The 27,819-nt window shown below is 36.2% G+C and overlaps 1 protein-coding gene across 4 annotated transcripts in view; it reads left to right on the top strand.

Moving 5' to 3' along the window:
• AHI1 (Abelson helper integration site 1) overlaps positions 1–27,819 on the top strand; it is a 278,473-nt gene that overhangs the window by 184,703 nt on the left and 65,951 nt on the right. The window contains exon 21 of one of the 4 annotated variants that reach the window (XM_007484598.3): positions 4,992–13,918. The exons of the other annotated variants lie outside the window; for them this stretch is intronic. Within the exon in view, the coding sequence (XP_007484660.1) occupies positions 4,992–5,045 (54 nt within the window). The 3' untranslated portion in view covers positions 5,046–13,918. Of the gene's footprint in view, positions 1–4,991; positions 13,919–27,819 lie in introns of those variants that run through there. 4 annotated transcript variants of the gene reach the window in all.

The following is a 27,819-nucleotide window of genomic DNA, read 5'->3' as shown; positions in this document are numbered from 1 at the left end:
CCCCCATCGAAGCTGTCCTCGTGCTCATTAGGCCATCCTCCATCTTCTGGACTTTGAAGATCCCAGCACTCAAATGGAAAAGAAAGGGACTTTCAAGGACATTTCTTTTAATTTGGAGCCATTCAGTGAAGCTTTTTCCAGTTGTGAGGGAGTGGAAAATCCCACATGAAGAACTATAGACTCAAAGTCTGCAAATCCTTAGTAGAAATAGGGTTCTGTCTCTTTAAGAGTAGCTACACCTGTTTTCTCTCTTTATGGCAATTTAAGCATAATATCAGCTTCAGATTAATGAGAGAAAAGGTCACTGTCTGAACCCTGGAAGACAGGTGTAAAACTTGGTTAATAGTTAAATTGAGTGGTATAAAACACCTATATTTACTTTAAGAAAATAAATTGTTTGCAAATCAAAGAGGAAACAGCAGAATTCAAAAGGCAACTCTTATAAAAGGGTGTCTCTCTTATGTCTTTCCTTTTCTAGATTTTTTTAAACACTGAGAACAAAATGTAAAACATAGGTGTCCTTCCTATTCCAATATATTAAAAGAACTGTATATACAAGCTACTCATTTTTCATGGAGTTTTGTTCAATATAAAAAGACGTGAGAACTTGAAAGTTTTTAGAAGCCACACTGAAAATATGTTTGTGATTTTTTAGAAGAATTTGTATTACAGGTAGAAATGAAAAATAAATTATCAGATTTAAGTACTATTAGTATTAGAATAACCATCTTTAAAACTTGACCCTTTGGGGGTGGGTGGCTGGGTGGCTCAGTGGATTGAGAATCAGGCCTAGAGATAGGTTCTGGGTTCAAATTTGACCCTGAGGTGTAACCCTGGGCAGGTCACTTAACCCCGTTGCCTAGTCCTTCTAGCCCTTTTGCCTGAGCACCAATACACAATAGTAATTCTAAGTTGGAAGGTAAGGGTTTAAAAAAACAAACAAGGAAAGTCCACCTCTTCCCACTTTTTCAATCTTCTTTGATCCTAATTATCACCCCATCCTCTTCCAGCTAGCAACCCTGGCCTCCTGGCTTTTTCTTGCACAAAACACACATTTTCCCATGCCTGGAACTCTCCTCTTCTTCAAAATCTCAGCTAAAGATTCACTTTGTGCCAGAAGTCTGAAGTCTTCCGGCCCTCCCCCTCCCCCATCCCCCCCCCCCCCCCAGTCTATAAAATGAATGCAATGTAACATTATAGAACACAGCTCCCATTTATGCAGGGTTCGTCTATTCATCCTGTGAATTAGCCTTCCCTGAGTAGTTGGGTAAAACGTGATTCCGTCTTCCTGCCCGCGCTGGGCAGTGTCGGCTCCGTGGCTGTTCAGTCCATAAGGGTGATTCGCTGACAGAAACGGGCGCCTTCTTGTTCTCCATTAAGAGAAGCTTAAATAATAGGCGATTTTGTCCTTGTAAAATTTTTTCTACTCTGTTTTGATGTTTCCTGTTATTAAACTCTTGCAGAAAAGTAGCAATTTGGATCCTGGGAGTTAAATGGTCAGCATCAGCTAGCGATGTAGTGGCCTGAGCGCCGGCCCAGCACCTCCCACACTTCCTCTGGCAAGTCATTTTGCCTCTCTTTGCCTTAATCTACTGGAGAAGGAAATGGCAAAGCACTCCAGTACCTTTTCCAAGAAAACCCCATGGACAGTATGGACCACGCTGTGATCCACAGACACCAACCACTGAACGGCAATGAGGCTTATGCAGGCCGTGTGCATCCGAATATTACCTGCTCTCTATACCTAATTTGAAACTTTTTTACTTCCTAATAGCCAAAAGCAGTTGCTTAATAGTTACTGTAATTCGGCTATACATGCGATACTATTATAGGATTGGGACATTTTAATCCTTTTATTTATTCCCATATAATTCAGAAATTATTTTCTAAATTTTACATTAAAATCTTATTTAACTCATTCAAACATAAATCCAGGAGTCCACATGCATTTTTTGCATCCTAAAAGAAGCACATTGTTTTTAATAATTCATCTGCTGCAGGAAAAGTTTGTAATGTGCCAGCAGGATTAAATGAACATTCACAAAAATCATAAAATGTAACCCATTGCCATCCTCTTCCTGTGTGCTATTGCAGGGTGGGGAGAAACTGATAAACTTCAAGGCTTTATTACTCAGTCATAAAACAATTTGTTTTCATTTTCAAGAAAGTTTTAACTCAGAATTAGTCTATATTCTTTTTTGTTTTAATTCAAAATTACCTGCAAAATAGACAGTCCTCAAACATCTGTTTATTAATGTCGGGGCACCTATAAGTAGGTGACATTTAATACCTTAACCACCCAAAGACTAGATAATCCAAACCTTTCAATAAGCTTATTTCTTTAAAAAGTGGAAGAAAAATACTTTTTTGACTACTCTTTGGGTATATACTTTAGTACTTCAATGTAACACTTATACCAGCATTCTTTAACCTATACATTTACAATTTTTTCACTTTCTTTAAGATCCTTTGATTTTACTTAGATGACCTGCCACTTGATCAATGTAAGTCTATAATTTAGCACTTCTTATAATTTTAAAACCATGTTCTGGGATTTTTATCGATCTTAAATCAGTTTAAATTTACTAGTGAAAATAAATCCTCATAGCTGTTTGGGGGGGGGGTTCTTCTGGACCCTGCTTTTTATTTTTTCTAATAGCATCCTCAGCAACTCATACTCAGTGAGAACACTGAAAGGTAGACTGTTCTCACCTCCAAAGGCATCTTTGTGGCCTCAGAAAACACCTGAGGGAGGAGGCACAGCTTCAGGCATTTGAAGTATCCCAAGCAGCTAACCAAGAAACCCAGGGGCACCAGGAAGGCCTGAATGTCCAGTGCTTCCAGCCTTGCTCTTTGCCACGCTGGCCATGTGTAACTTCCCATATGGGCCGCTCAGCCCCGGTGAAGGGCTCATTTCAGTCAGAGAAGGAAATTCTTCCCGTGACTGACTCAGCATCTACTCGTCCCTGCTACTAGCGAATATTGATATTGAACTTCATTGCAAAGCGCTTTAGATGGGTTTGTTTTACTCGATCTCTAATTCTGCCTCAGGTGTTGGGTGACCCTCAGGAAGTTACTTAACAGCTCTCTGCCTCAGTTTCCTTGTCAGGTTAACAATAACACCTGTTTCACCAGATTGTTGCAAAGATCAAATGAAATAACACTTTGCCAACCTTAAGACACCTATAAATGCTATCTATCATCGTTATTATTATCATTATTATTTCTACTTAAAAATCCCTTTCAGGACTGAATCTCTTTGTATTAAAAAAAAAAAAGAGGAAAAGAAGGCAAGGCCAGTAGGGGCAGGCCAAGACATGTGGGCTATGCTATGGGACACATAGAAGACCTGGTAACTGAGATTTGACTTTATTTTCCAGAGACCAGCTGCCATTGTCCTACCTACAAACCTCATATCTATTCCATGTACTCGAGTGCTAGAGCAGATCCCCTCTATCCTGTCTTCATACAGTTGATTTAAACCTAAAATTGCATGTATCCCTATTGAGTTTCATTTTATTTTTTCCTCTTACATACGTTCTGTCAAATCGTTTTGAATCTTGATTCTGTCATAGTGAGCTCTCCCAGTTTTGTGTCACCTGCTCATGTGGTAGATATCATATACATACACATAGGAATATATACTATATCTATTTAGGTATGTATAGATACATATACCTTTTTCTGACTCAATAACAAAAATATTGAATAGCATAGATCCAAGATTGTTACAATGATAACTTTGGCTACTGGTAATTTTAAAGATAAATTATTCTGCTGTATTAAAATGTATTAGGTAGATTTTCAGTGACATTTTATTAAGTTTTCCAAAAGTCTAAGAGCATTTTTAAGCTATTAAAGTTTAAAACTGCTCCAAGACTTTACAAATTGTATAAGTAAAGCCTTTTTATAAGACTTGAAATTTACCAAATTTTATTTTATGTCAATCATTAATTTTATTTTTATATGTGATTATTTAACAGATATTTTGGTTACATATCCACCATAAATTTTACCTATGTATATTTTGTATATGAAACAAGTTATTAGAGATAATCAAAAAATTTTCCTTTTTTAAATCAGTATAACACTTGATCATTTATGGAAGGTATTTATGGAGCCCACTGTGTAAATGATTGAATGAGTGGTTAGTCAGGTGGCTCAGTAGATTGAAGCCCAGAGATGAGAGGTCCTGGGTTCAAATCTGGGTTTAGACATTTCCTACCTGTGTGGCCCTGGGCAAGTCATTTAACCCCCATTGCCTAGCTCTTACTGTTCTTCTACCTTAGAACCAATACACAGTACTGATTCTAAGATGGAAGGTAAAGGTTTTTAAAAATTGAGTAAATGAAAAGGCATTTATTAAGCCCTTAATATGTGCAAAGTATTGTAAATAAAAATAGGAAAGCACAGACAAACCCTGCTGTCAATAAGCTCACAATCTAATAGAGGAGGCAGCTCATATAGAAGGTTTCAGCATCAAATCAAATGGAGCTCATCGTTCTTACAATACAGAGGCAAATGTAGATGGTAAAGCATCTTCCGTAATGCCATTTTTACTGGCGGCTCTTTCTGCATCTGACCCACTTGAAAACACCAAGTACTTGGCTGGCTGGAGCCTTCTTCTCTGGCTCTCCAGGGACCATGGGTGCTGAGGTCACATGGGCTGCAGTCCCTATAGAAACCAATTCCCAGACTGGAACAGAATGTTGACCAGGGATCTGGCTGAGCCGAGGGCTAGAAATAAGGATCAATGGGGCACAGCATTCCCTTGGATCTTGGGCTTACCAACCCATCAGTGGCAACTGGGAAATGGTTGGTGTTCAAGAAGATGGGTCCTTTCTCTCCCCTGTATAATAGCTGTAGGCACCAGGCTAGAAGCAGGCCTGGTGATCTTGGGTTCTCCATCACAACCTGACAAGAGGTGGTGGTTAAAGTGGTAGTAGTGGTTTGACTGGTCTAGTACATGTCACTTCCTGTGTCTCCCGCAGGGTTCCTTGCTGCTTCAACCGGTCTGTCTCGTCTGCCTAAAAACCAAAAGTTAAATTGAAACTACAGTTGAATTACCTAGGAAACTGATTGCTTTGGGAAGCTTGGTAAAATGGAAACTAGGGATGGCCATGACAGAAACAGGTACTGCGGTATCTAGCCAGCCCTGGACCAGACAGAATAGACTACATTTCACACCCCATCCAGCTTATCAGCTCTGGTCCTATTCTTGAAATCTGCCCTACCACACTCTCCCCTCAGCCTTTGACTTGAAACAGTAATCAAATCAATACTACCTTTGCTTCTGGTAAAGTCATGTCAGTCTTCTCTGTATCCCTGTGACTTCCAGAAGTAAAACACCTTTCCCTTATGTTTTCTTCCATCAAAATGTATTCTTTTTGAGAATAAGGACAATCTCCCATTTGTATTTTCTGTGCTTGGTACATAGTGAGTACTTAATAAATGTTGTGCATTTATTTATAGTATTACACAATTATTTACTTGAACATACAAGACAACTTTTTATTCCTGTGATCCTGCTATTTGACTCTCCTTGCCTCTTTTCTGCTTTTCCCAACATAATAGATGGAATCTTGTTGAAAATAGCTAGGAGAGCAAACACTAATCCAGTATATTCTTGTTACAAACAGGTAATTAGGTCAAAGATTGGTGACTCAAGATAAAGTGAGACAGTTTTAGACCATGGAAAAAAATGAAACTAGATGTTATGTGTTTTTCTTGAAACCATCATAAGATTTTCCTGTTGCCTTTGCACTCTCTCATAGTTTCTAATGCAAATTTAGAATCAGCCTGTTTGAAAATATTTTTGAATGGGAGCTTACCTAAACAAACTTGGACATTTCAGTTCACATTCAGAAATGGCCTATTTTTTGTGGTTAGCATCATCATTTTCTTTAAGTTGTTTCTAATTTTTTTTGAAAATTTTATTTAATTAGTCAATTTAGAATATTATTCCTTGATTACAAGAATCATACTCTTTCCCTCCTTCCCCTCCTCCCGAGGTAGACGCACAATTCCACTGGGGTTTACATGTGTCCTTGATCAGAACCTATTTCCATGTTGTTGATGTTCACACTAGGACGTTCATTTAGAGTCTACATACCCAATCATATCCCCTCGACCCATGAATTCAAGCAGTTGTTTTTCTTCTATGTTTCTACTCCCACAGATCTTCCTCTGCATGTGGATAGTGTTCTTTCTCATAAGTCCTTCAGAATTGTCCTGGATCACTGCATTGCCACTAATGGAGAAGTCCATTACATTCGATTATATCACAGTGTATCAGTCTCTGTATATAAGGTTCTCCTGGTTCTGCTCCTTTCATTCTGCATCAGTTTCTGGAAGTCATTCCAGTTCACTCATCACTACCGTCATCTTTCCTGTCCAGATTTAATTAATGAATATTTAGATACATTACACCATAATGGACAGTGAAATGTCATGGAGTTTGAAGAAGTTCTAAGTAGAATGCAATACTCTTGGAAAGTCTACTTATTTTTTTGTCATATATATTTATCTGAAATTTGTTATTATTATTGGTTAGTCCATTCTTCATGTCAAATTATGACCCCCCCCCCTTAGGTTTCTTTGGTAAAGATACTATAGTTGTTTGATATTCCCTTCTCCAGCTCATTTTACAGATGAGGAAACTGAGTCAAACAGGGTTAAGTATCTTTCCCAGGGCCACACAGCTAATAAGTGCCCAAGGTCCCATTTGAACTCAGGTCCTCCGGTTCATCACTCCATCTACTGTACCTCTTAGCTGCCCCTATATCTGAAATACAGGGTGGTAAAATGGAAAAAAGAAATACTAGTATTAATGTTAAAAAATGAATTCAAGTTCCAGGTTCTGTATTTAATTTGTGAAACCCTGAACAGCTTATTTAACCATTCTCTGCCTGTTTTCTTATTTGTAAAGTGGGGAATAAAGAGAATAGTTTTCTTATCATTATCTACTTCACTGAATTGTCACAAGGAAAGCTGTTTGTAAGTCATTAATCTCTGTGTAAATGTACATTTTCCCCTACAGTGGCCTAGTATAAACACTGGAGGCCATAAGTTCCTACTGTCATTTGTCATCATCAGAAAACCTGGATCAAATGGCTCCTGATTACTTCAGGCATCAACTATTGCCTGCCTAACTAACTAAATGGTTCTTCTCCTTCTGCTACCATGTCTGAAACTGCCACCATTAAAATTATCCCTTAGCAGTTTTTAGAGATGAATAAATGAACCATTAACATATTATACTATCAACCAACAACAACTTACTAAGCACTGACTGTGTTCCAGGTGCTGCAGATACAAAGGAAGCTTTAAGCCTACAATGTACATAAATGAGTATAAATGAGGGAAATTTATGTGAAGAAAGTACCTGGGCAGCCATGGTTCAGGGAAGGCTTTGTGTAAAAGATGATGTTTGAGATGAGATTTGAAGGAAACAAGGGATTCTAAAAGGTAGACATCAGGCCCAAGTACATTCCAGTCTGTCTTCAGTACAATGGCAAAGCAAAGAGATGGAGTGGCGAACACAAGCAACAGCTACTTCCAACAAGACTAGTTTGTTTGACTGGACCTTAGAATTTGGGTAGGAGAGTAATGTTCAGGTGGGAGGATAAGGTAGGTGCAGGCTAGGCTATACTAAATTTTAAAAGCCATATAGAGGGAGACTTCTGGGTAAACATGGCTGCAGCTTAGACTCAGGAATCTGCCTCTCCTCAACGCCTAATGATATAGACTACCTCAAAAGGCCAAAATAACCAAATTCATATGAACGAAGGGGCTCCACAGTAGGTGAAGCATTGAAGGTATGTGGGATTTGGGCATTTTCACACTATAAGGGGGTGAAATAGCTTCCATCTTAAAATGCCAGCTGATCTACCTTCTCCCACTCCACCTACGGAGCCAGTGTGCTAGACTCAGAGGCAGCTCGCTAAAATCAGTGAATGAGTGAGGGGCACTTCTAGGTTCTTGGCAGCTGACTAAGACCACCAAAAACCTACCCCTGAGAGCAGCTAGACTTGAGACCCCAACAAACTGAGGAGCGTAGACCTTGAGCTCAGAGATAGCACAGAGAAGGGCCACAAACAGTAGAAGCTCCAGAGACTCAAGAGGTGGCCTCAGGCAAAAGGCTCACTCCTTAGCTCCATACACAGAGAGCCTGCCCTCTTTACTCAGACTTCTGACTGGAAAGGGAAAGAAAATCCACCATAGTGATAGCAAAAAACTCCCAGGACAAACAACTTCCCAACACCAAGAAAAACAAAAAGGCACTGACCTTGGATAATCTTTGTGGAGAAAAAATCCAGACTACAGAGGAAATAGCAGAAGAGGACATAACAAACAAATACATCCAAACCCTCTTAAAAAAAGTGGAAATTGACCACAAGCTTTTGAAGAATTTAAATTGGAACTTATCAAAAAAGATGGAAAAATATTGGCAAGAAAAGTGGGAAATAGTTCACCAGGCAGGTCAGAAACAGAGAAAGAAAACTATAGACCAATCTCCTTAATGAACATTGATGCAAAAAATTTAAATAGAATACTAGCAAAAAGATTTCAGCAAGTGATTATGAGAGTCATTCATTATGATCAGGTGAGATTTATACCAGGAATGCAAGGACAGTTTAATATTAGGAAAACCATATACATAAGTGACCATATCAACAAGAAAACCAACAAAAATCATATGATTATCTCAATAGATACAGAAAGAGCTTTTGACAAAATATATATCCTATTGAAAACACTAGAAAGCATAGGAATAGAAGGAACTTTCCTAAGAATAATAAACAGCATATTTCTAAAACCATCAGCAAGCATCTGCAATGGGGATAAATTAGAAGCCTTCCGAATAAGATCAAGAATGAAACAAGGATGCCCATTATCACCTCTATTATTTAACATTGTACTAGAAACAATAGCAGTAGCAATTAGAGAAGAAAAAGAAATTGGAGGTATTAAGATAGGTAATGAGACCAAGCTATCACTCTTTGCAGATGATATGATGGTCTACTTAAAGAATCCTAGAGAATCCACCAAAAAGCTAATGGAAATAATCAACAAATTTAGCAAAGTTACAGATTAGATTTAGAAAGAGAAATACCATTTAAAACCACCCTAGACAATATAAAAATACTTAGGAATCTATCTGCTGAGACAAACACAGGAACTATTTGAAAACTACAAAACACTATCCACACAATTAAAACTAGATCTAAATAATTGGGAAAACATTAATTGCTCATGGGTAGGATGATCTAACCTAATAAAAATGACAGTCCTACTCAAACTAATTTACTTATTTGGTGCAATAGCCATTTAACTACCAAGAAACTTTTTTATAAAGTTAGAAAAAACTATAACAAAGTTCATTTGGAAGAACAAAAATATCAAGAATCAATAATATCAAGGGAAATATTGAAAGAAAATGTGAAGGTGGCCTAGCAATACCAGATTTCTAACTGTACTATAAAGTAGTGGTCAACAAAACAATATGGTACTGCCTAAGAGACAGAAGGGCAGATCAGTGTAATAGACTTGGGGTAAGTGGCCCAGCAAGACAATCTATGATAAACCCAAAGATCCCAGCTTTGGGGGCAAAAATCCACTATTTGGCAAAAATTGCTGGGAAAATTGGAAAACAGTATGGGAGAGATTAGGTTTAGATCAATGTCTCACACCCTACACCAAGATAAACTCAGAATGGGTAAATGACTTGAACATAAAGAAGAAAACTATAAGTAAATTAAGTGAACACAGAATAGTATACTTGTCAGATATTTGGGAAAGGAAAGATTTTAAGACCAAGCAAGAGTTAGAAAATATTACAAAATGTAAAATAAATAATTTTAATTACATTAAATTAAAAAGGTTTTGTACAAACAAAACCAATGCAACTAAAATTAGAAGGGAAGCAACAAATTGGAGGAAAAATCTTCATAATAAAAAATCTGACAAAGGTCTAATTACTCAAATTTATAAGTAGTATCAAGTGTACAAAAAATCAAGCCATGCTCCAATTGATAAATGGGCAAGGAACAAGAATAGGCAATTTTTAGATAAATCAAAACTATCAATAAACACATGAAAAAATGTTCTAAATCTCTTCTAATCAGAGAAATGCAAATCAAAACAACTCTGAGGTACCACCTCACACCTAGCAGATTGGCTAACATGACAGCAAAGGAAAGAAATAAATGTTGGAGGGGATGTGGCAAAATTGGGACATTAATGCATTGCTGGTGGAGTTGTGTGGAAGGCATTCTGAAAGGCAATTTGGAACTATGCCCAAAGGGCGCTAAAAGACTACCTGCCCATTGATCCAGCCATAGCACTGATGGGTTTGTACCCCAAAGAGATAATAAGGAAAAGGAAAAAGACTTATTCAAGAATTTCATAGCCTCACTCTTTGTGGTGGCAAAAAAAAAAATTTGGAAAATGAGGGGATGCCCTCTGATTGGGGAATGGCTAAACGAATGGTGGTATCTGTTGTTGATGGGATACTATTGTGCTAAAAGAAACAATGAACTGGAGGAATTCCATGTGAACTGGAATGACTTCCAGGAAGTGATGCAGAGTGAAAGGAGCAGAACCAGGAGAACATTGTACACAGAGACTGATACATTGCGGTACAGTTGAACGTAATGGGCTTCTCTATGAGTATCAATGCAATGATCCAAGACAATTCTGAGGGACCCGTGAAAAAGAACACTATCCACATTCAGAGGAAGATCTGTGGGAGTAGAAACACAAAAGAAAAACAACTGCTTGGTGGCATGGGTCAATGAGGATATGATTGGGGTTATAAATCCTAAATGATCACCCTGGTGCAAATAGGTCTTGACCAATGACACATGTAAAACCCAGTGGAATTGTGTGTCGGCTATGGGAGGGAGCTGGAGAGAGGGGAGGAAAAGAACATGATTTTTATAATCCTGGAAAAATACTCTAAATCAATTAAATAATTTTTTAAAAGCCATACAGAAAAGTTTATATTTTACCTGGAGGCAATAGGGAGCTCCAAGAGTTTAATGAATACTGGAATGTGATTATCAGACCTGCCCTTTAGGAAAGAACTTTGGTGGCTGCTATATGAAGAGTGTAACTCTTCATATAGCAGATGAACTTACAGCAGGCATTTTAAACCCTACCAAATGAACTGCAACATCTGGTTATAGGTTACATATAGGTTATCCGTTATTCCTGTCCATGTGAGCTAATGAAATTTTTTACTATTAATCAAATTGCTAGCCTTTTATTTCGTTAACTGAGTGTGAACTTTTTTTTAAAAAATGAGATACTGTACTTAAGTCTGGGAGACCAATTAAATTGGCTCTTTTAATAGTCCAAGAGAGAGATGATAAGTTGGTGATCACATGAGAAAAGAAAAGGGAATAGATGCAAAAAGATGTTTTTGGGGTAAAAATGACAAGACTTGGCAATAGATTAACTCTGTGGAGTGAGGTAGAATGAGGAATCAAGAATAAAGCTGAAGAGGCAGCTAAGTGACTCAGTGGATTGAGAGCCAGGCCTAGAGATGGGAGGTCCTAGGTTCAAATCTGGCCTCAGACACTTCCTAGCTGTGTGACCCTGGGCAAGTCACTTGACCCCCATTGCCTAGCCCTTATCATTCTTCTGCCTTAGAACCAATACACAGTATTGATTCTAAGATGGAAGGTAAGGGTCTAAAAAAAGAATAAAGCTGAGGTTGCAAATCCAAATAACTGGAAGGATGATTATACATACCTCATCAGAAATAGAGAAGATCAAAAGAGAGGTGGGCATGGTTGTGGAGGGTAAAATAATGAGTTCTGTTTTGGACATGTTGATTTTAAAATGTCTACAGTACAATCAAAAAATCCAAAAAGCAGTTGGAAATAAGTGACTAGCATTTAAGAGAAAGACTAGGATTGTACAGAGTTGTGTGCATAGAGATTATAAAACCCATAGGATAATGCATTAGCTAAACTAAAACACTAACACAAAAAGCATTTAATAAGCTCCTCCTCTGCAAAAATTCTCTTAGAGGTCACAGAAAATACAGTTTAGAGACGCTTTCAGTTTGCTGTGAGGTAGGGGGATAATACTCGAACACAGGTATGATAGTACACAATACTAAATGTGTTCTAGAATTGTCTGAGTACTTTGAGGAAAAAGGTCATTACTTATCAAGAGGGCTAGGAGCAGTGATAGGATTATGATATAGTGAAAAGAACATTCACTAGAGCCAAAGGAATGAATTAAAATCCTTCCTTTGATATTTATTACCTATAGGAACATAGTCTACCCACTTGCACAGGTGGATAAGGAGGAAAGGTGATGGATGGCATAGAGTTAAGAATAACTAGGGTTATAAACCTAGATGACTAGGAGAATCAAAGTGGTGTCAATAGAAATAAGGAAGTTTGAAAGAAGGGTGGGTTTAGTAGGGAAGATAATAGATTCTATTTTGAACAGGTTGGTTTTGAGATATCAACAGTACATGTAGTAGGAAAAATCTTACAGGAAGTTGATGATATATCACTAGAATTCAAGAGAGAAATTGGAACTTAGTATATAGATGTTAGGAGTCATCTTCATAGAAATGATACTCCAATCAATCAACAGACTTTTATTGCTTACCATATGCCAGTAACCACACTTTAATCCATAGGAAGTGATGAGATCCACAACAAACCAGATGTGAGAAGAAAAGTATTCAGAAATGAGTCCTAAGGAAAATCCACACTAGTGGGCAAGAGATATGTGATTCCACCAGCAAAATTCAGTTAATAAGATAGAAAGAAGAATCTGAAGTCAAGGGAAAAGAGAACTTTTAAGGAAATGGTAGACAACAATATAAAAAAACCACAGAAGTCAAGAAGGATGAAGAAGGAAAAAAGGTCATTCCGTTTGGAAATTAAGCTATCATTGATAATGAATACTTTCAATTAAGAAGTAGGGTTTCAAGTCAGATTGTAAGGGAATAAGAAGTGACTGAGTAGTCAGGAAGTATAGGCAGCCAGTAAAGATGGTTGTTCAAACAATCAGCCTGCAGAAGGTGTAAAAGCCTAGTGTAAGGTTACAAATTAATATCCAAATACTCCAAGTATTATAATTTTTATAAGAATTTGTTGATAACAATTTGAAGAAAAAGGAAAATGATAGCCTCAGCAAAGAGAGAGTTGCGGGACCTCCAAAATCAGGAAGCAAAAGCCAGAAGGAGAGCTCAGGAAGAAGAGAGCAAGCAGGCAGGGTTACAGCAATTATTTATAAAACATGAGGGCTCAATATAGGGAACATAATTCAAGGAATTCTGGTAAATTCTGGGGAATGTAGTCCTGGAGCACAATACTCCATTTATACACCCCCTCCCCGGGATCCTTTTGGAGACTAGTCACCCCAATGGATCATAGAAACATTACAAACTTATAACTTTAATTAGAGGTACATGCAATATTGCAGTTTTTAAAGGGAAATTACAATAATTTGCAGAAGGGAAAGGAAAGAAAAGAGAAAAGGAACCAAATCAATGATTGCTACATTGACAAAAACCAATTTGAGGGCAGTCCCCTTTGGCATAAGAGTATACATTCAAAACAAAAGCATTTAATCCCCCACAAAATCACCTCATCCCAATGTTCACTCTGGATTTTCTGGTGCAATATGTGGTTTCTGAAGACATCTTCATGGCTCCTTCTCCAAATGGTTCACTTTTTGGATTCTGGGAGGTAGCAAGTTTCTTATACTAAAATTACTCCCAAAAGAATTTAAACTTTGCATTATAGAATGATAATACATTCCCCACTGAGGAGGATATTGACAAACCCAGGGATCACTCAGGGATGCATGGCTGAGTTATGAGGTATATGAATCAATTGGCAAAAGAAAATCAAAAATATAAAAAAATCCAAATAAGAGAGAAAAAGACTTCTGGATAGAATATAAAATATCAAAGTCACATGTATAAAATTTTTAAGTAAGGAAAAATAAACCTATAATAGGTCCTTGAATCAAGGCCCAATTAAAGTGATTTATGTCCTATAATCCTTTAGTATCAATTATGTACTTACTCACTCAGCAGCCAGGACTACAGGAAATTGCCACACTATGAAAGACAGAAAAGGGACCAGATTTTTTTTAGCAGCAAATAGGAAATAGCATTCCCTGATCTGATTTTGACCTTTTGTCTCAGGGATTTGAAAGCCAGAATAAGCAAAGTGAGGTATTTGGTAAAAGTGTGGTAAGGGGATGATCTGTGTCTGACGTATGTCAAACAGCCTCGACCTAGAGCCTCAAACAATTTAAAGGATCTCATCCATCCCAAATCATCCATTTGGTCTCTTTAACCTTGTGCTCAATTGGCACTTTGCAGGTTAAGTCTGTGCTCCTGTGTGATCCCTTCTCCTGAAATCAGACATAATCATTAAGCAAAGTTCCATAACATTTATCAATGAATGGTAGGTTTCCATAATCTAAAGCTTTGAGGTATGCATTTATATTAGGGCTAATGGACATTTTAAACTTACCCTAGAGCAAAAATCAAAAAACTTTTAATACTGCTAACACGTGCTTCTAGTACAAAAAAATGAGAGAAAAAAACTGTATTGCACATACAAGGAAAAAATGATTAAAAGTGTTTTAAAAATCAAAAATACATAGCTTACAATCAGTGACACACTGTGTCAGCCAAGTAGAGGTAGAATACAAAGGGTTCTCACCTAAAAAATGAGATCCATTTCCTTTTTAACTTGGCCATGATCCACAGTGTGAGTCCAAATGATTTTCACAAAGTAACAGCTTTATAAAACAGTAGTACAATAGGTAATGAGCATTCAAAGAAATACCAAAATTCTCAAAATTCACAAAAAACACATCAACTTATCTTAAGGTTACTAATACAAATTTTGTCCAACTAGTTTATGGACTTTTAGAATGGTATTTTCTCAGGTTCAAATATAGGATGGTGCAAATAAAGACAGTGCAACAGAATATGTAGCTAATAGCAAAAATACAGTAACAGAAAGTGACACAGTGTAACAATATTATAGATTCACTTAATATATAAACTTAAAAAACAAAATCAAATCTTAAAACAATTAGCAAATACAATAAATATGATAGGATACAGTCACTCATTGTCAATAGAAGGTGCTCTCTTTGCATGTGAGTAATGGATCCAAGAGTCCTTTTCTCCAATTTTGATAGCTGTTGGAGTGGTTAACAGGACTTGGAATGAACCTTCATGACAGAAACTAACCAAGTTTGGGGCCTAAGAAATTAGGCAAAGGTTCAAAGTGTGGAAATAATATTCTAGATCTAAGGACAAAGATTGGAATGTGAATATCTCCCCTATCCCAGTAGACTAAATATCTTAGGAAGTGGCACAAATGCCTGGAAAAACTATCTTGAGTAGGAATATGTTTTGGTACCCATTTAACCATAAACTTGCTGAACCCCACATGTACTCATGCTCCCCCACTCCTTCATTCCTGTGGTTTTTTCCTTTATAAACCCTTCCCCTATTCAATAAACTCTGCTGCAGTAGTAGTCAGCTCTGCAGTCCTTCTGACCCCAAAAGATTCTTATCTCTCTGGACTTTTCTTTCTCACTCCTACCTAAGGGACCCTCAACCCCTGGTCTGAGCTTTTGGGGCTCCTCTACTTCGCTCTTTAGGTTCTAACACCTTCATAGGCAGGCTGAGTCCCCCCAGTGCACTGGAAGTGTTTTTATTTTATGTATACCTTGTCACCTGGGTGCAAGTCATGGAGTGAGAAGTCTATAGGTCCTGCTTGTACAACAGCTCCAGATTCATGGAGTTCTCTCAATTTGATTTGCAAATCTGGTATATATGAGGCAATAGAAGTATCTTCCCCTAGTAATGATGTGTATGTAGGAGAGAAAGACTTAGACTGTATAGGGGGATGTCCAAAAAGCATATCAAATGGTGAGATGTGTAAATCACCCCTGGACCTGATTCTAAAATAAAGATGACATTTCAATGTGAGAAAGAATCAAGTAAAGATTTTTTTAAAAGATAGAGTAGATCTAAGCATATTTTGCAAGAAAATGAGAAAGAACAAGTAGTTAAGGAAAAAATAAAAATAAAAGAGATGGAATTATTATTGATTGGGCAATTCTAGAAGGAAATGAAAGAGGAAAGGGATCAAGGATTCAAAGGCACACAGGTTAACTTTGGCAAGAAAGGGAACCTTTTTCCCAAAACTAAGAGTAAAGGACAAGAAAATGAGTGAAGATATAGATGAATAAGCTATAACTTATGTATAATGAATATTTAAAATGTTGCAATAAAAATGAAGATATAATGAATTAAAAGAAATCTGATCAATTGTAGCAATTCACACAGAAAAAAATAAGCAATGTCATAAGAACAATATAGAAAAATGACAATTTTAAATCAAAAGAAAAAACAAGCTGTCCTTTGAGTTACTCTAATGTCAAATTCATGGTTTCAAAGAAAAGGTACCTATGTTCTCTTGAAGTGGAGACTGGGGATATCATGCTATTGTCAGACTCAGCCATTGTTTTGGTTAACTGCTTTTCTTTGTTAGGAGGAAGAATTCACTTCTGGGCAAGAGGTTGGGAGTATCATGTCCAGGAATGACTATGATATAAAAATAAAAAGCACCAATATAGCTTTGCTTTGAATGCACTAAAGTATGGACTCAGGAAGAAGTGCTTAGATTTTTTTTTTTAGTCAAATAGATAAGAAAATTTGCTGAGAGTATCAGTTAAAGGCAGAAATCCCTCGGGCTTAAGAAAAGGTATTCCTACAACTACTGAAGAAAGTAAGATAGTCCTTTAAAGATAGAATAAGTTTTTCCTTGCAATAATGAAGATCTGGTTTATCTTTGATAATATGAGTTTGTTGTGGATACATTTGTATTGATGTATAGAGCAAAGAAAATATATGATGAAGACGCTTCAGGGTTGAGGATTGGCAGGACAGTCACGGTCTTGATGGTACCAGAAGTGCTCTATGACACTCAGTACAGGCCAATAGTAGACTTTTGCTTGTATTTCCAGGGTTTCTGGTGCCTGAGGCACCATGGGTATATGTTTTAAGTTATGCCTGGGAAAAAGCCCTATTAGTTCAGTTGGAAGAAAGACCTGTAAGTCACAGTAGGCAGGATGGGAAAAAGGACTTGAGGGTTTGGGTAAAAGGAGGCCTAAAAGCTGTGGTTTTTCTGTCACCTGTGACCTTGAGAAAGGAAACTATAAGCACCTGCCATACTTCAAACCATACTACCCACATGCCACACACAGATGTTTGAAGAATGGAAGAGACAGGCAAGGATTACAAGTGAAGGAATAAGAAATAAAGGTAACTTTGAATGTCTGCCAAGAATTGGTGATAGGCTTTCTGCTGTTCTTTCCCTTTTCATTTAGTAAATGCATCTTCTATATTCAATGGTTTCATCTAATACCAATATGAAAGTGATTGGAAAGTAAGTAGCTCTTTCAGTAGTTAATAACATGTTAGTAAGAATCATCTTTTTCTCAAGACAGTTTTATTCTACAGTTCCCATCATCTAAACCCTTTGAGTGACTCTGTTTCTTGAATCAGGTTTATTCCTTTAAATTTCTTGTCCATAAGCTAGCTAAGGCCTTGATTCCAGCATCTTCTTTTATATAACAATTCATATTTCCTAGATCAGTAAAACAACAACTTTTCAGGATGCTTCTTCTCTTTTCTCCTCATATCCCTACCTCAAACATTCTTTGCTATTGTGGACTTACTTTCTACCTGAATAGACCTCAGGAATATAGCAATCAAAATATTTGTTTAACCCAGTTATATTTAGGTCTATATTGGTCAGTGATTGAAAAAAAACAACATTCTTTGCCAGGCTGTACCTCTCCTGCTATTCAAAATAGTGTTCAACACTAATCTCCAAAATCCTTTCCAAATTAACTATTTACCTCTAGTCACTTAAGTCACTTTTAAGACATCAGTTCTTTCTTTCTTCCCAACATATAGCATTTACATACATATGTAATCATATAAATATAGTTAAAATTGCCTGTGCCTTGTGTTTATGTGTTTCTTTGTTTATGTTATTTGTGTTTATGGACATTTTATTTTATTTTTAAACCCTTCCTTTCCAACTTAGAATCAATATTGCATATTGGTTCCAAGGCAGAAGAGTGGTAAGGGCTAAGCAATGGGGGTGACTTGCCCAGGGTTACACAGCTAAGAAGTGTCTGAGGCCAGATTTGAACCTAGGACCTTCCATCCCTAGGCCTAGCTCTCCATCCACTGAGCCACCCAGCTGCCCCCGAGATTTTATTTTAATTCTACTTCCTGTATCCATTAGATTTCAGTGGTGCAGTGGGGAAAAGCTCTGAAATTAAGAATCCAAGTTAAGGTGGTGGTTTTTCTGCTTATTACCTGTATAACCTGAGGCTTGAAACTTAGTCTCTGACCTCAGTTTCTTCATCTTTAAAATAACAAAGTTAATTGTGCTCAAAGGAATAATAAACTGGAGAAATTCCATGTGAACTGGAACAACCTCCAGGAATTAATGCAGAGTGAAAGGAGCAAAACCAGGAGAACATTGTACACAGAGACTGATACACTGTGGCACAATTGAATGTAATAGACTTCTCTACTAGCAGCAATGCAATGATCCCGGACAATTCCAAGGGACTGATGAGAAAGAACACTATCTACATCCAGAGAAAGAACTGTGGGAGTAGAAACACAGAAGAAAAACAACTGCTTGATCACATGGGTAGATGGGGATATGATTGGGGATGTAGACTCTAAGTGATCACCCCAGGGCAAGTATTAATAATATGAAAATAAGTCTTGATCAGTGACACATGTAACCCAGTGGAATTGCACGTGAGCTATGGAAATGAGGTGGGGAGAGGGGAGGGGAAAAAATGAATCTTGTAACAGTGGGAAAATATTCTAAATTAAATAATTAAATAAAATTTCCAGAAATTAAAAATAAAATAAAATGACAAAGTTAGGCTTATTGAGTTCCAGTCTAGTTTTAAAGTTATGACTTGATCATCTCTTTCAAGTTATAGATTATCTTCAGTTTTCCTTAAAATATGAGACAATTCATTATTCTCTGACTACTTTTAATGGATTTAATTACTACTTTTTCTGAAAGCTTAGAAATAACCATTGGAAATGGAGCCAAGATGACAGACTAAAATGCAAGAACTCACCTAAACTCTCCCAAATTCCCTTACAAACTACTTTAAAATAATGCCTCAAATCAAATTCTGGAGCAGAAGAACCAACAAAAGGTCAGGGTGAAACAGTTTTCCTGCTCAAGATAACGTGGGAGATTGGCAAGATAGGTCTCTCTCCCTGGGATAGTGGTCAGGCCTGGAATGCAGTAAATGCCTTAGCAAGTCAGTAGCGTGCCTTAGAGATGATGCTAGCAGCACCAACAGCTTTGACAGCTCTCAGCCTACAAACTGGTCAGAAGGAGATTACAGGGAACCCTTTGCTGGCACTGGGTGCACTGCCCATACCCAGTTCTGGGTAACAATTCTTAGCAAAGAGAAGCACTTAGCCCTTGCTGCCTCAGGAGAGCTGAGGTTATGAATACAATTCCAGAACAGAGAAGAGTGTTTATGATTACTAGCAAGAAAGGAGGGTCCCTGAAAGGAAAAATAACTCTTAAAACTGGAGGAGAGCAGAAGCCTGAGTTACATTTCCAGGGCCATAAAGAGCTAGAGCATTTGTGACTACAGGGGGACATGGGACCTGGTTACAACTCCAGAAAGAAGAAATACTTTTGTGATTGCTCACAGAACAGAGCACAGACCAGGAGAACATTTTCCACAGCTGCCTTTATATAATACTATGTTGGAAGAACTAAAAATTACCAGATCCCAGGAGTAGCTCTGAAAACAGCAGCTCAAAAAACCTGAAATCACAGGTAGTGTCTCCTCCATGCCAGGAACAGAGCACAACTTTAATATGAAGTAAAAAGTCAAGAAATAGACTGGGAAAATGAGCAAATAACAAAAAAAGCAGCAGATACAGTGGGGAAAGGGAAGATCAAGACACTTACTTAGAAGACAATAAAGTTAAAACAGCTACATCCAAAGCCTCAAAGGAAATTTTTTAATTACACCCAAGCCCAAAAAGAATTCATGGTGCTCAAAAAAAAATCCTAAAAATCAAATAAGAGATGGGAAAAGAAATCAAAGTGATGTAAGAAACTTAGGGAAAGCATCAAGAGCTTAGTAAAAGAGGCACAAAAATAGTAAAGAAAATAACATTTTTAAATGGAATTTGCTATAAATGGTAAAAGAGGCACGAGAATTCACTGAAGAAAATAATATTTTAAAAAACAGAATTGGTCAAATAGAAAAAAAAATAGGTATAAAAGCTCATTGAAGAAAACAATTCCTGTGACAATTAAAAATTCTGAGACACTGAGTTCCAGGTAAGAAAACCAATTTATTGATCAGGATACCAATAACCAACAAGTTGATTTCCAGTGATATCTCTTGGTGATCAGAGATAAAGGCATTCAGTATCTTGGGCCATTAAATACAATTTTGGAAACTCATTATTAACCCTTCCCCTAGACAGCCCAAGATAGTTAATTTGTAAATAACTAATAAGGGGTGTGGCTCAACATTTCTCTCAGTCCCTCCCCAATTCCTTGATTTATTTTGATCTTATAAAATCACATTCCTTGTCCTAGGATTCCAGTGTCTAGAAAGAGAAATGTAATTCCAAATTTAAGAGTGACATTGTCCATTTACTCCAATGTAAGATTCAAGATCTGTCCTACTTCCTACAAACACACCTGGCATAAGTTGGTTCTTATTTACCAGACAAGATGGATCCCACAATCTCATTCTTCAGACACCCTAAAAAAGAAGATGATATAGAGTAGGGGAATGTGAGACACATTCCTTGAGTTTTTAAGAAAGAAAAGAATGAAGAAAGAGGTTTGAAGGACTGACCTAATGAGCCTCAATTTAAACCTAGAAATTTGAAATAATACCATAACCAAAGTAGGTTCTCTCATTCTTTGAAAATTAGAATTCAGAGAGGGCAGCTGGGTTGCTCAGTGGATTGATAGCCAGGCCTAGAGATGGGAGTACCTAGGTTCAAATCTGGCCTCAGACACTTCCCAGCTGTGTGACCCTGGGCAAGTCACTTAACCCCCATTGCCTAGCCCTTACCACTCTTCTGCCGTGGAACCAATATACAATATTGATTCCAAGATGGACAGTGAGGGTTTAAAAAAAATTTAGAATTGAGAGACTAGAATATAATTACTCCATTATATATCAATAAACAATAAAACAAAATCTTTTAAAAAGGATGAAAAAATAAAAGAAAATTTAAACTATCTCACTGGAAAAACAACTGAGCTATAAGTTATATAGAAAAAAGATCATTTAAGAATTAATTGACTACTCAAAAGCTTTGATTAAAATAAAAAGAACCTAGATATCATGTTTCAAGAAATTATCAAGGAAAACTTCCCTGACCTTCTTGAATAAGAGTCAAATGCTTTTTCATAACCAATTGATATAATCAGTTATTACATTCTCTATCCCTTTCAGTCAATTGTGAGATGAAAAATGATGATAAAATGGTCTCCATTGTTGAATATCATATTCAAATGCCTTCTTGTTTAATAATAAAAGAGGTGGTTTCAAAGAAACCTGGGAAAAGCTGTGTAAAGTAAGCAAAACCCAGAGAACAATTTATGTTAGAACAAAATTGAAAAAGGAAAATAATAAACAATTTTGAAAGACTTAAGAAAACTCAAATCAATTCAATCATCAGCCATTATTTTATAGGACCAGTGTTTATGAATTCTGTCTACTTCCTGACAGAGGGGTGATGAACTAAATATTGCAGAATGAGACTTTTTAGAAAAAGCCAATATTTGGAATTTGATTTATATGACTATCTATATTTGTTACAAGGTGGTTGTCTTTTCTTTTTTCTTTGGGGGTGGAAATGAGTTTGAACTAAAAAGAAGAAAAAAATAAATGTTTAATCATCAGAAAAAATAAAATTTGTCTTATAAAAAGCCTGTTTGTTCCATACTGTTGTCCTTCTTCCTTTAGATGTCCTTTATAAAGAATTTGTGTATATAGGGCAAGCGATACTGATGTTTTTGGTCACTAATTTTTCTAATCGGTAGGTTTTGAATTTTTTCAAATCTTTATACATATGTATACATAAATAATATGTATGTATGCGTGTATATTATACATATGTGTGGGTATGTATATATGTATAAAATCAAGTTCAGTGGCTTTTCCTGGCTTGGTTTTCTTTATTACTTTTTCTGTCTCTTCTGTAATACTTCTAGGACTATGCTGTTAGGGACCACATGGGGTGTTTCCATTCTCCTTGATAGAGAAAGCAATTTGTTAACATACTTTATTGCATAGATTACTTTTTTCTTTTTTTGGTTATTTTTTTTCATTCTTGACTTGTTATTGAGATGACTTTGCTTAGTTAGATGTAGAGCCAAACTTTTTAAAAATGGTTTTATCCTCTACTCCTTCTCAACATTTATGGAAAAAAAATTATTTATAATCATCCATCACCCTTCATAAAATTTTACAGATGAATTTATATTTGAATCCATTGTTGCCTTTAGCAACTCTCTGTTTGGAAAATAGGTCAAAAGATTACTAAGATGCTTTGGGGTTCACTTGTTATCTTTGTTGTGGTGATTCATTTAAATCAATTTAATTTCTGTATAAAATTATTTTATTTCTTGTCAATGTAAATTTGCTATCCATTTCCCACTTTTAATTTTTAGGAGCGTATTTAAGTAATATAGGATTAATTGGATCTTCTTTTTGTTCATTATACATTCTGATCTTCAACATATTGAGTCAAATAATCTGGCTGTGCACAGACATCTGACACGGATAATTTCTATATTCATAATAAGTCTTTCCATTGCATTGTAGTAATTCATTCTTTTTTATATTATTTGGGCTTTCATATGTTCAGAGCCTACACATTTTTAAGTGTTAATGATTATCTATAGGATAATATTATCCTATTCTAATAACTATCCTATTCTAATGACTTTCCATGGAGTAGAGCTAACCCTGAATTCTTAAAGGCTAGGCCAGGGAACGGAACATCTGGCAGATTCTACCAGACAGAAAAGGTTTTGAGTATGGCCCTGGGAATCAATCAAGTATTTTCAAAAGATAGCTCAGGAAATGAGAGATTACTAGTATTACCTGTAGGCTGGCCACTTGGGAGTGAAATTTTTTGGTTTATGGCAAACAATGAAACAACCAAAAATTTTAAGTGACCCTTTGACCTTTGCAGTCTTCTTCCACTTTTCAATAACAGTGACAGAACATCAGGAAAATTGAAGAGGTTACTAAGAATCACTGTTAGACCTTTTATTTGACTATAAGTATTCCAAATGTGAGGTCTTTGCTCAATGATTAAGTGGAAACATTTCTTCAGCAGCTGAATCATATAAATTATGCCAGCATTCTTTCTATAAAAACTAAATTCAAAGAAGGAAGTTGCAGCTAAAGGAAAGAATGATTGACAGGTAGTTTTAGGAGGTAAAGAATAAGCAAAGTAGATTTATTTCTACATCCAATCTAAAAGCTACACCCCAAAAATGTTAATTCATGGGACATTTGGAAATCACTTATTGCAATACTAACGACAGATGTTTGTGAAAAGGCCATCATGAAAATAATTTCATTGTATGCACCAGCATCAGTTATTAGACATGAAATAATAAAGAAGATCTCTAAAGAACTTGATAAAACCTTACAAATCCAATCAATATATCCTGATACCTAGTGACTTCAATCCAAACCTGAAAAAAGATGAATATGGTAAGAAATCTAAGGAAACTATAGTTTAGGAAAAACAACTGAAAGGAGGCAAAGATTTTTGTTTTCTTTTTCTTACCTCAAGCTCAAATTGGCCTTTTCAGTTTCTTCCCCTCCTCTGGAACCAAACTGAACAATTCTTCTCCACATTATAGCCCTTTAGATATGTGAAAACAGCTATTATATAACTCCTGAGTCTCCTCTTTTTTAATCTAAATATCCCTAATTCTTTCAACTGATGTTTATATATAGTGGACTCAAGGCCCTTCGCCAGCATAACTACCCTACTCTAGAAATTCTCCAGTTTACCAATGCTCTTTTTTGAATCATGGCACCCAGACCTCATTCTCTAGTAGACTAGGCAAGATCTGACAAGGGCAGAGTATAGTGGAACATCATCACCTCCATATTCCTGAAATGCTTCTCCCTATTATTCTGCTCCCTGCTCCCCAGGATCACTAATAGTTTTGGATACCACAACATACTGCTAACTGTGACTACTAAAATCCTATGATCTTTTTCTCAGATTTGCCATATAAGCCTGCTTCCCCCAAATTATACTTGTGAAGTTGATTTTTTTGTTCTGATATAGTACATTTTATACTTATCTTTATTATATTCCATCTTATATTCAACCTAGTGCCTTTCAGTTTCCTTTAGGATCCCATCTCTGTCTGTCATACAAGGTATTAGCTTTCCTCCCCAGCTTTGGGTTACCTACAAATTTGATGAGCCTGATAATTTTGCCTTCTCCAGGTTATTGATAAAAATGCTTAACATCTTTAACCCCTGGAGCACTGCACTGAAATTTCTTGCCATTGCCATTGAACCACTAACAACTTCTTTTGAACTCTTCCTATCCACAAATAATCCAATTCCATGTAAATGTATTATTTAGTCTATATCACCACCTTCTTGAATAGTTTTAGATACCATATCAAAAGCCTTGCTGAAGTCTGGGCAACTGCATCTATAGTATACCCATCTTATCAAAAAAGGAAATGAGAAGCTGTTCTGAAATAATCTGTTCTCAAAGTCACCATGATGGCCCTTTGTAACAACTTCTTTTTAAATATTTGTCAGCCATATTTTTAATGATTTGTCCTAAAATCATCTCAGGAATCAGTTAAGCTCATTGGACTGTAATTTATATTTTCTGTTTATTTCTCTTTTTTTATAAATGGATATATAATTTGTCTTTTTCCAGTTAGGATGATTATTAAAAAAAAAGATTTGTTTCTATGTATGGATGTACATAAATATATATATATATATATATATATATATGTATGTATGTATAGGTAGTGGCTGCAAAACTAAGAATTTCTTGCATTGGTAAAAAAAAAAGATGATGAAATCCAATTTTCCAAATGAAGTTCATTTGAATCATTTAATTTATTTGAAATCAAATCACTAAGGTTTCCTAAAGTAATTCCAATCAATAAATTGCAGTTTTTTAAAAGTCCATTCTTTCAAATGCTTCTCTGGTATGGTTTTGCTTGTGACTTGGAAGTTCATATTTTCTTATTCTTCTAGAATATTAAAAAAAAGGTACCTGATCAGAGACAATGAGGCTATTCAGGTTTTTACTCAGCCTACTTTGCTATATTAAAAAAACAAACTGTCAACTGGATCTAAAGAGGATTTAGGAAAAAAAATCTTGAAAGTGCCTTCTGTAAATTCTAGTTGCAATTTGAACAGCAACACATTGGATGGATTTTTAAAAATAAAAAAGATACTTAATTCCTCAAGTTTGAATGTAGGAAGAGTTCTCTTGTGTCACTGGAAATGACAAGACCAGTCAAATAAAGCTAATACTAGGGGGGAAAGAGCAGATTCTCTTCCTTAAACTTAGACTATATCATTTGCTTTGGTTTATTTTATATTTTTATATTTATATTTTATATCTCATTAACAAAGAGTTACAGTTAAAACAGTTTCATACACTAGAACACAAAAACACAGAAATATTGATTTACCCAATGTCTCATATTTCTGTTCTTTTAAAGGAAGATATCCCTGAATGAAAGTATGTGCTCTTATTTTTCTCTCTTCTAAATCTGTTTTAACTCCCTCTACAGAATTCTGCCAAATTGTCTCATAAATTTGTAGTTAAGCTATTTGGTTTCTTCAAAGTGCTTTTGAAATATCTGTGAAAAAATGTATATTTCATGTACTGGCTGCATTGAGGCCTAGTTTCACTAAAATAATGATGATTCCCTGCAGCAAAGTAGGTGAGCTAGAGGCCCAGGAATAAAAGGATTTAATCAGTGCTAATCATAAGATGGAAAATGAGCTTTTAAATATAAACACACCCTTACTGTCGCAGTCCGGAGGTCAGGTTGAGTTCAGAATGAATCTACACATATCCCCTACAGCAATTTTCAGGGTAACTGTTTGGCACAAAGGAACACATGAATTGTGGATAGTAAGTTTAGAGAAAATCTTTATTATCTAATCAAGTCTTTTATCTTTACAGGAAGATTTTTCCTTTGTATTGTCAGTATAATAGTAATAACATAGAAGTATTGTCTGATCACACTGATGACCACCAGTGAAGTAGATTCTCTCTTCTCCAGTGCTTGATACTTAGAGTTTGCTTTGCTGAATATTTTATTCATTTGTATACAAATAGACAGACTTTTAGATCTAGAAGCATTCTTATGCTGCGTTGTTCTTTTTAGAAGGAAAAACTTCTGGCCATCTAGTCAGTCTGTCTATGATGACAAAGCAATACTTAAACCCTTTGTCTTTTGGCATATTGATAAAATCTATCTGTATGCATTCAAATGGAGTATATGCTAAGGGACGACCTCCTAAGCCTTTGGTCTTATAAACTCCCTGATTGAACTGCATACAAATTTTACATTTTTGACAAATTCTTATGGCATATGAGGATATTCCTGGTGCAGTCCAAAATCGTCTGACTGAATCGATCACAGCCTGGTTTCCACAGTGTCCTTGTGCATGTATTGCATTGCACACATGATAAAATAAATTTTTAGGCAGGATGGGCTTGCCTAGTTGCGAAAACCATATTCCTCTTATTTGTTTTGCTCCTAAGTTCTTTATCCACGATTGAATTTCCTGCTCATTATAGGCATCAGTTAGATTGTCCTGCTCAACTATTGAGAAATTCAATACATGAAAAGGTCCTTCTCTAGCTCCAAATTTTGCTGTAATGTCAGCTCCATGGTTTCCTAAAGACACACAATCATTAGCCCCTGTGTGTGATCTACAGTGGATTATTGCCACTTCCTTGGGAAGTTGTACAGCCTCAAGAAGTTGCATTACTAGTTTGGCATATGCGATCTCTTTACCTGCACTTGTCAAAAATCCTCTATGTTTCCAAATTTCTGCAGTGGCATGAATTACTGAAAATTCATACTGGGAATCTGTGTAAATATTGACCCGTTTATCTTTACTGATTTGCAAAGCATTTAATAAAGCAACTAGCTCTGCCCCTTGAGTGCTCACGTGCTTTGGTAAGGACGCATACCATAATGTCTCTGTTAGTGTTACTACTGCTGCTCCAGTATACCTTTCTCCATTAACTATCCTGCTCGAACCATCGGTATACATTTCAATGTCGGGTTGTTCCAGGGGAGTGTCTTTTAAATCATTTCTTGGCTTTTCTACTACTGATATTGTTTCTTGGCAATTATGTATGGGTTCCCCTTCTAACAGCAGATCTGGAATCAAGGATGCCGGATTCAGTGGTTGGCAAGGTTTTAAAGTGATGTTTTCATTGCTTAGCAACACAATTTCATATTGAGAAAGTCTTTGCTGTGTTAAAGCTTGTAAATGACATTTCTTCAATATGAATTCTAGTTGGTGTGCAGAGAATACATTAAGTTTTGATCCTAATACCAAATCAGATGACTTTTGGATCATGGTTGCTGTGGCTGCAATTGCTCTCAAACAGGGAATCATTGCTTTCTCAATAATATCTAGCTGTGTACTATAATATGCCACTGG

Source organism: Monodelphis domestica, chromosome 2 (genome assembly GCF_027887165.1).
Source record: "Monodelphis domestica isolate mMonDom1 chromosome 2, mMonDom1.pri, whole genome shotgun sequence".
Lineage (NCBI taxonomy): Eukaryota > Metazoa > Chordata > Mammalia > Didelphimorphia > Didelphidae > Monodelphis > Monodelphis domestica.
The sequence above is the reverse complement of the archived record's forward strand: the minus strand, read 5'-3'. Positions and strand labels throughout refer to the sequence as shown.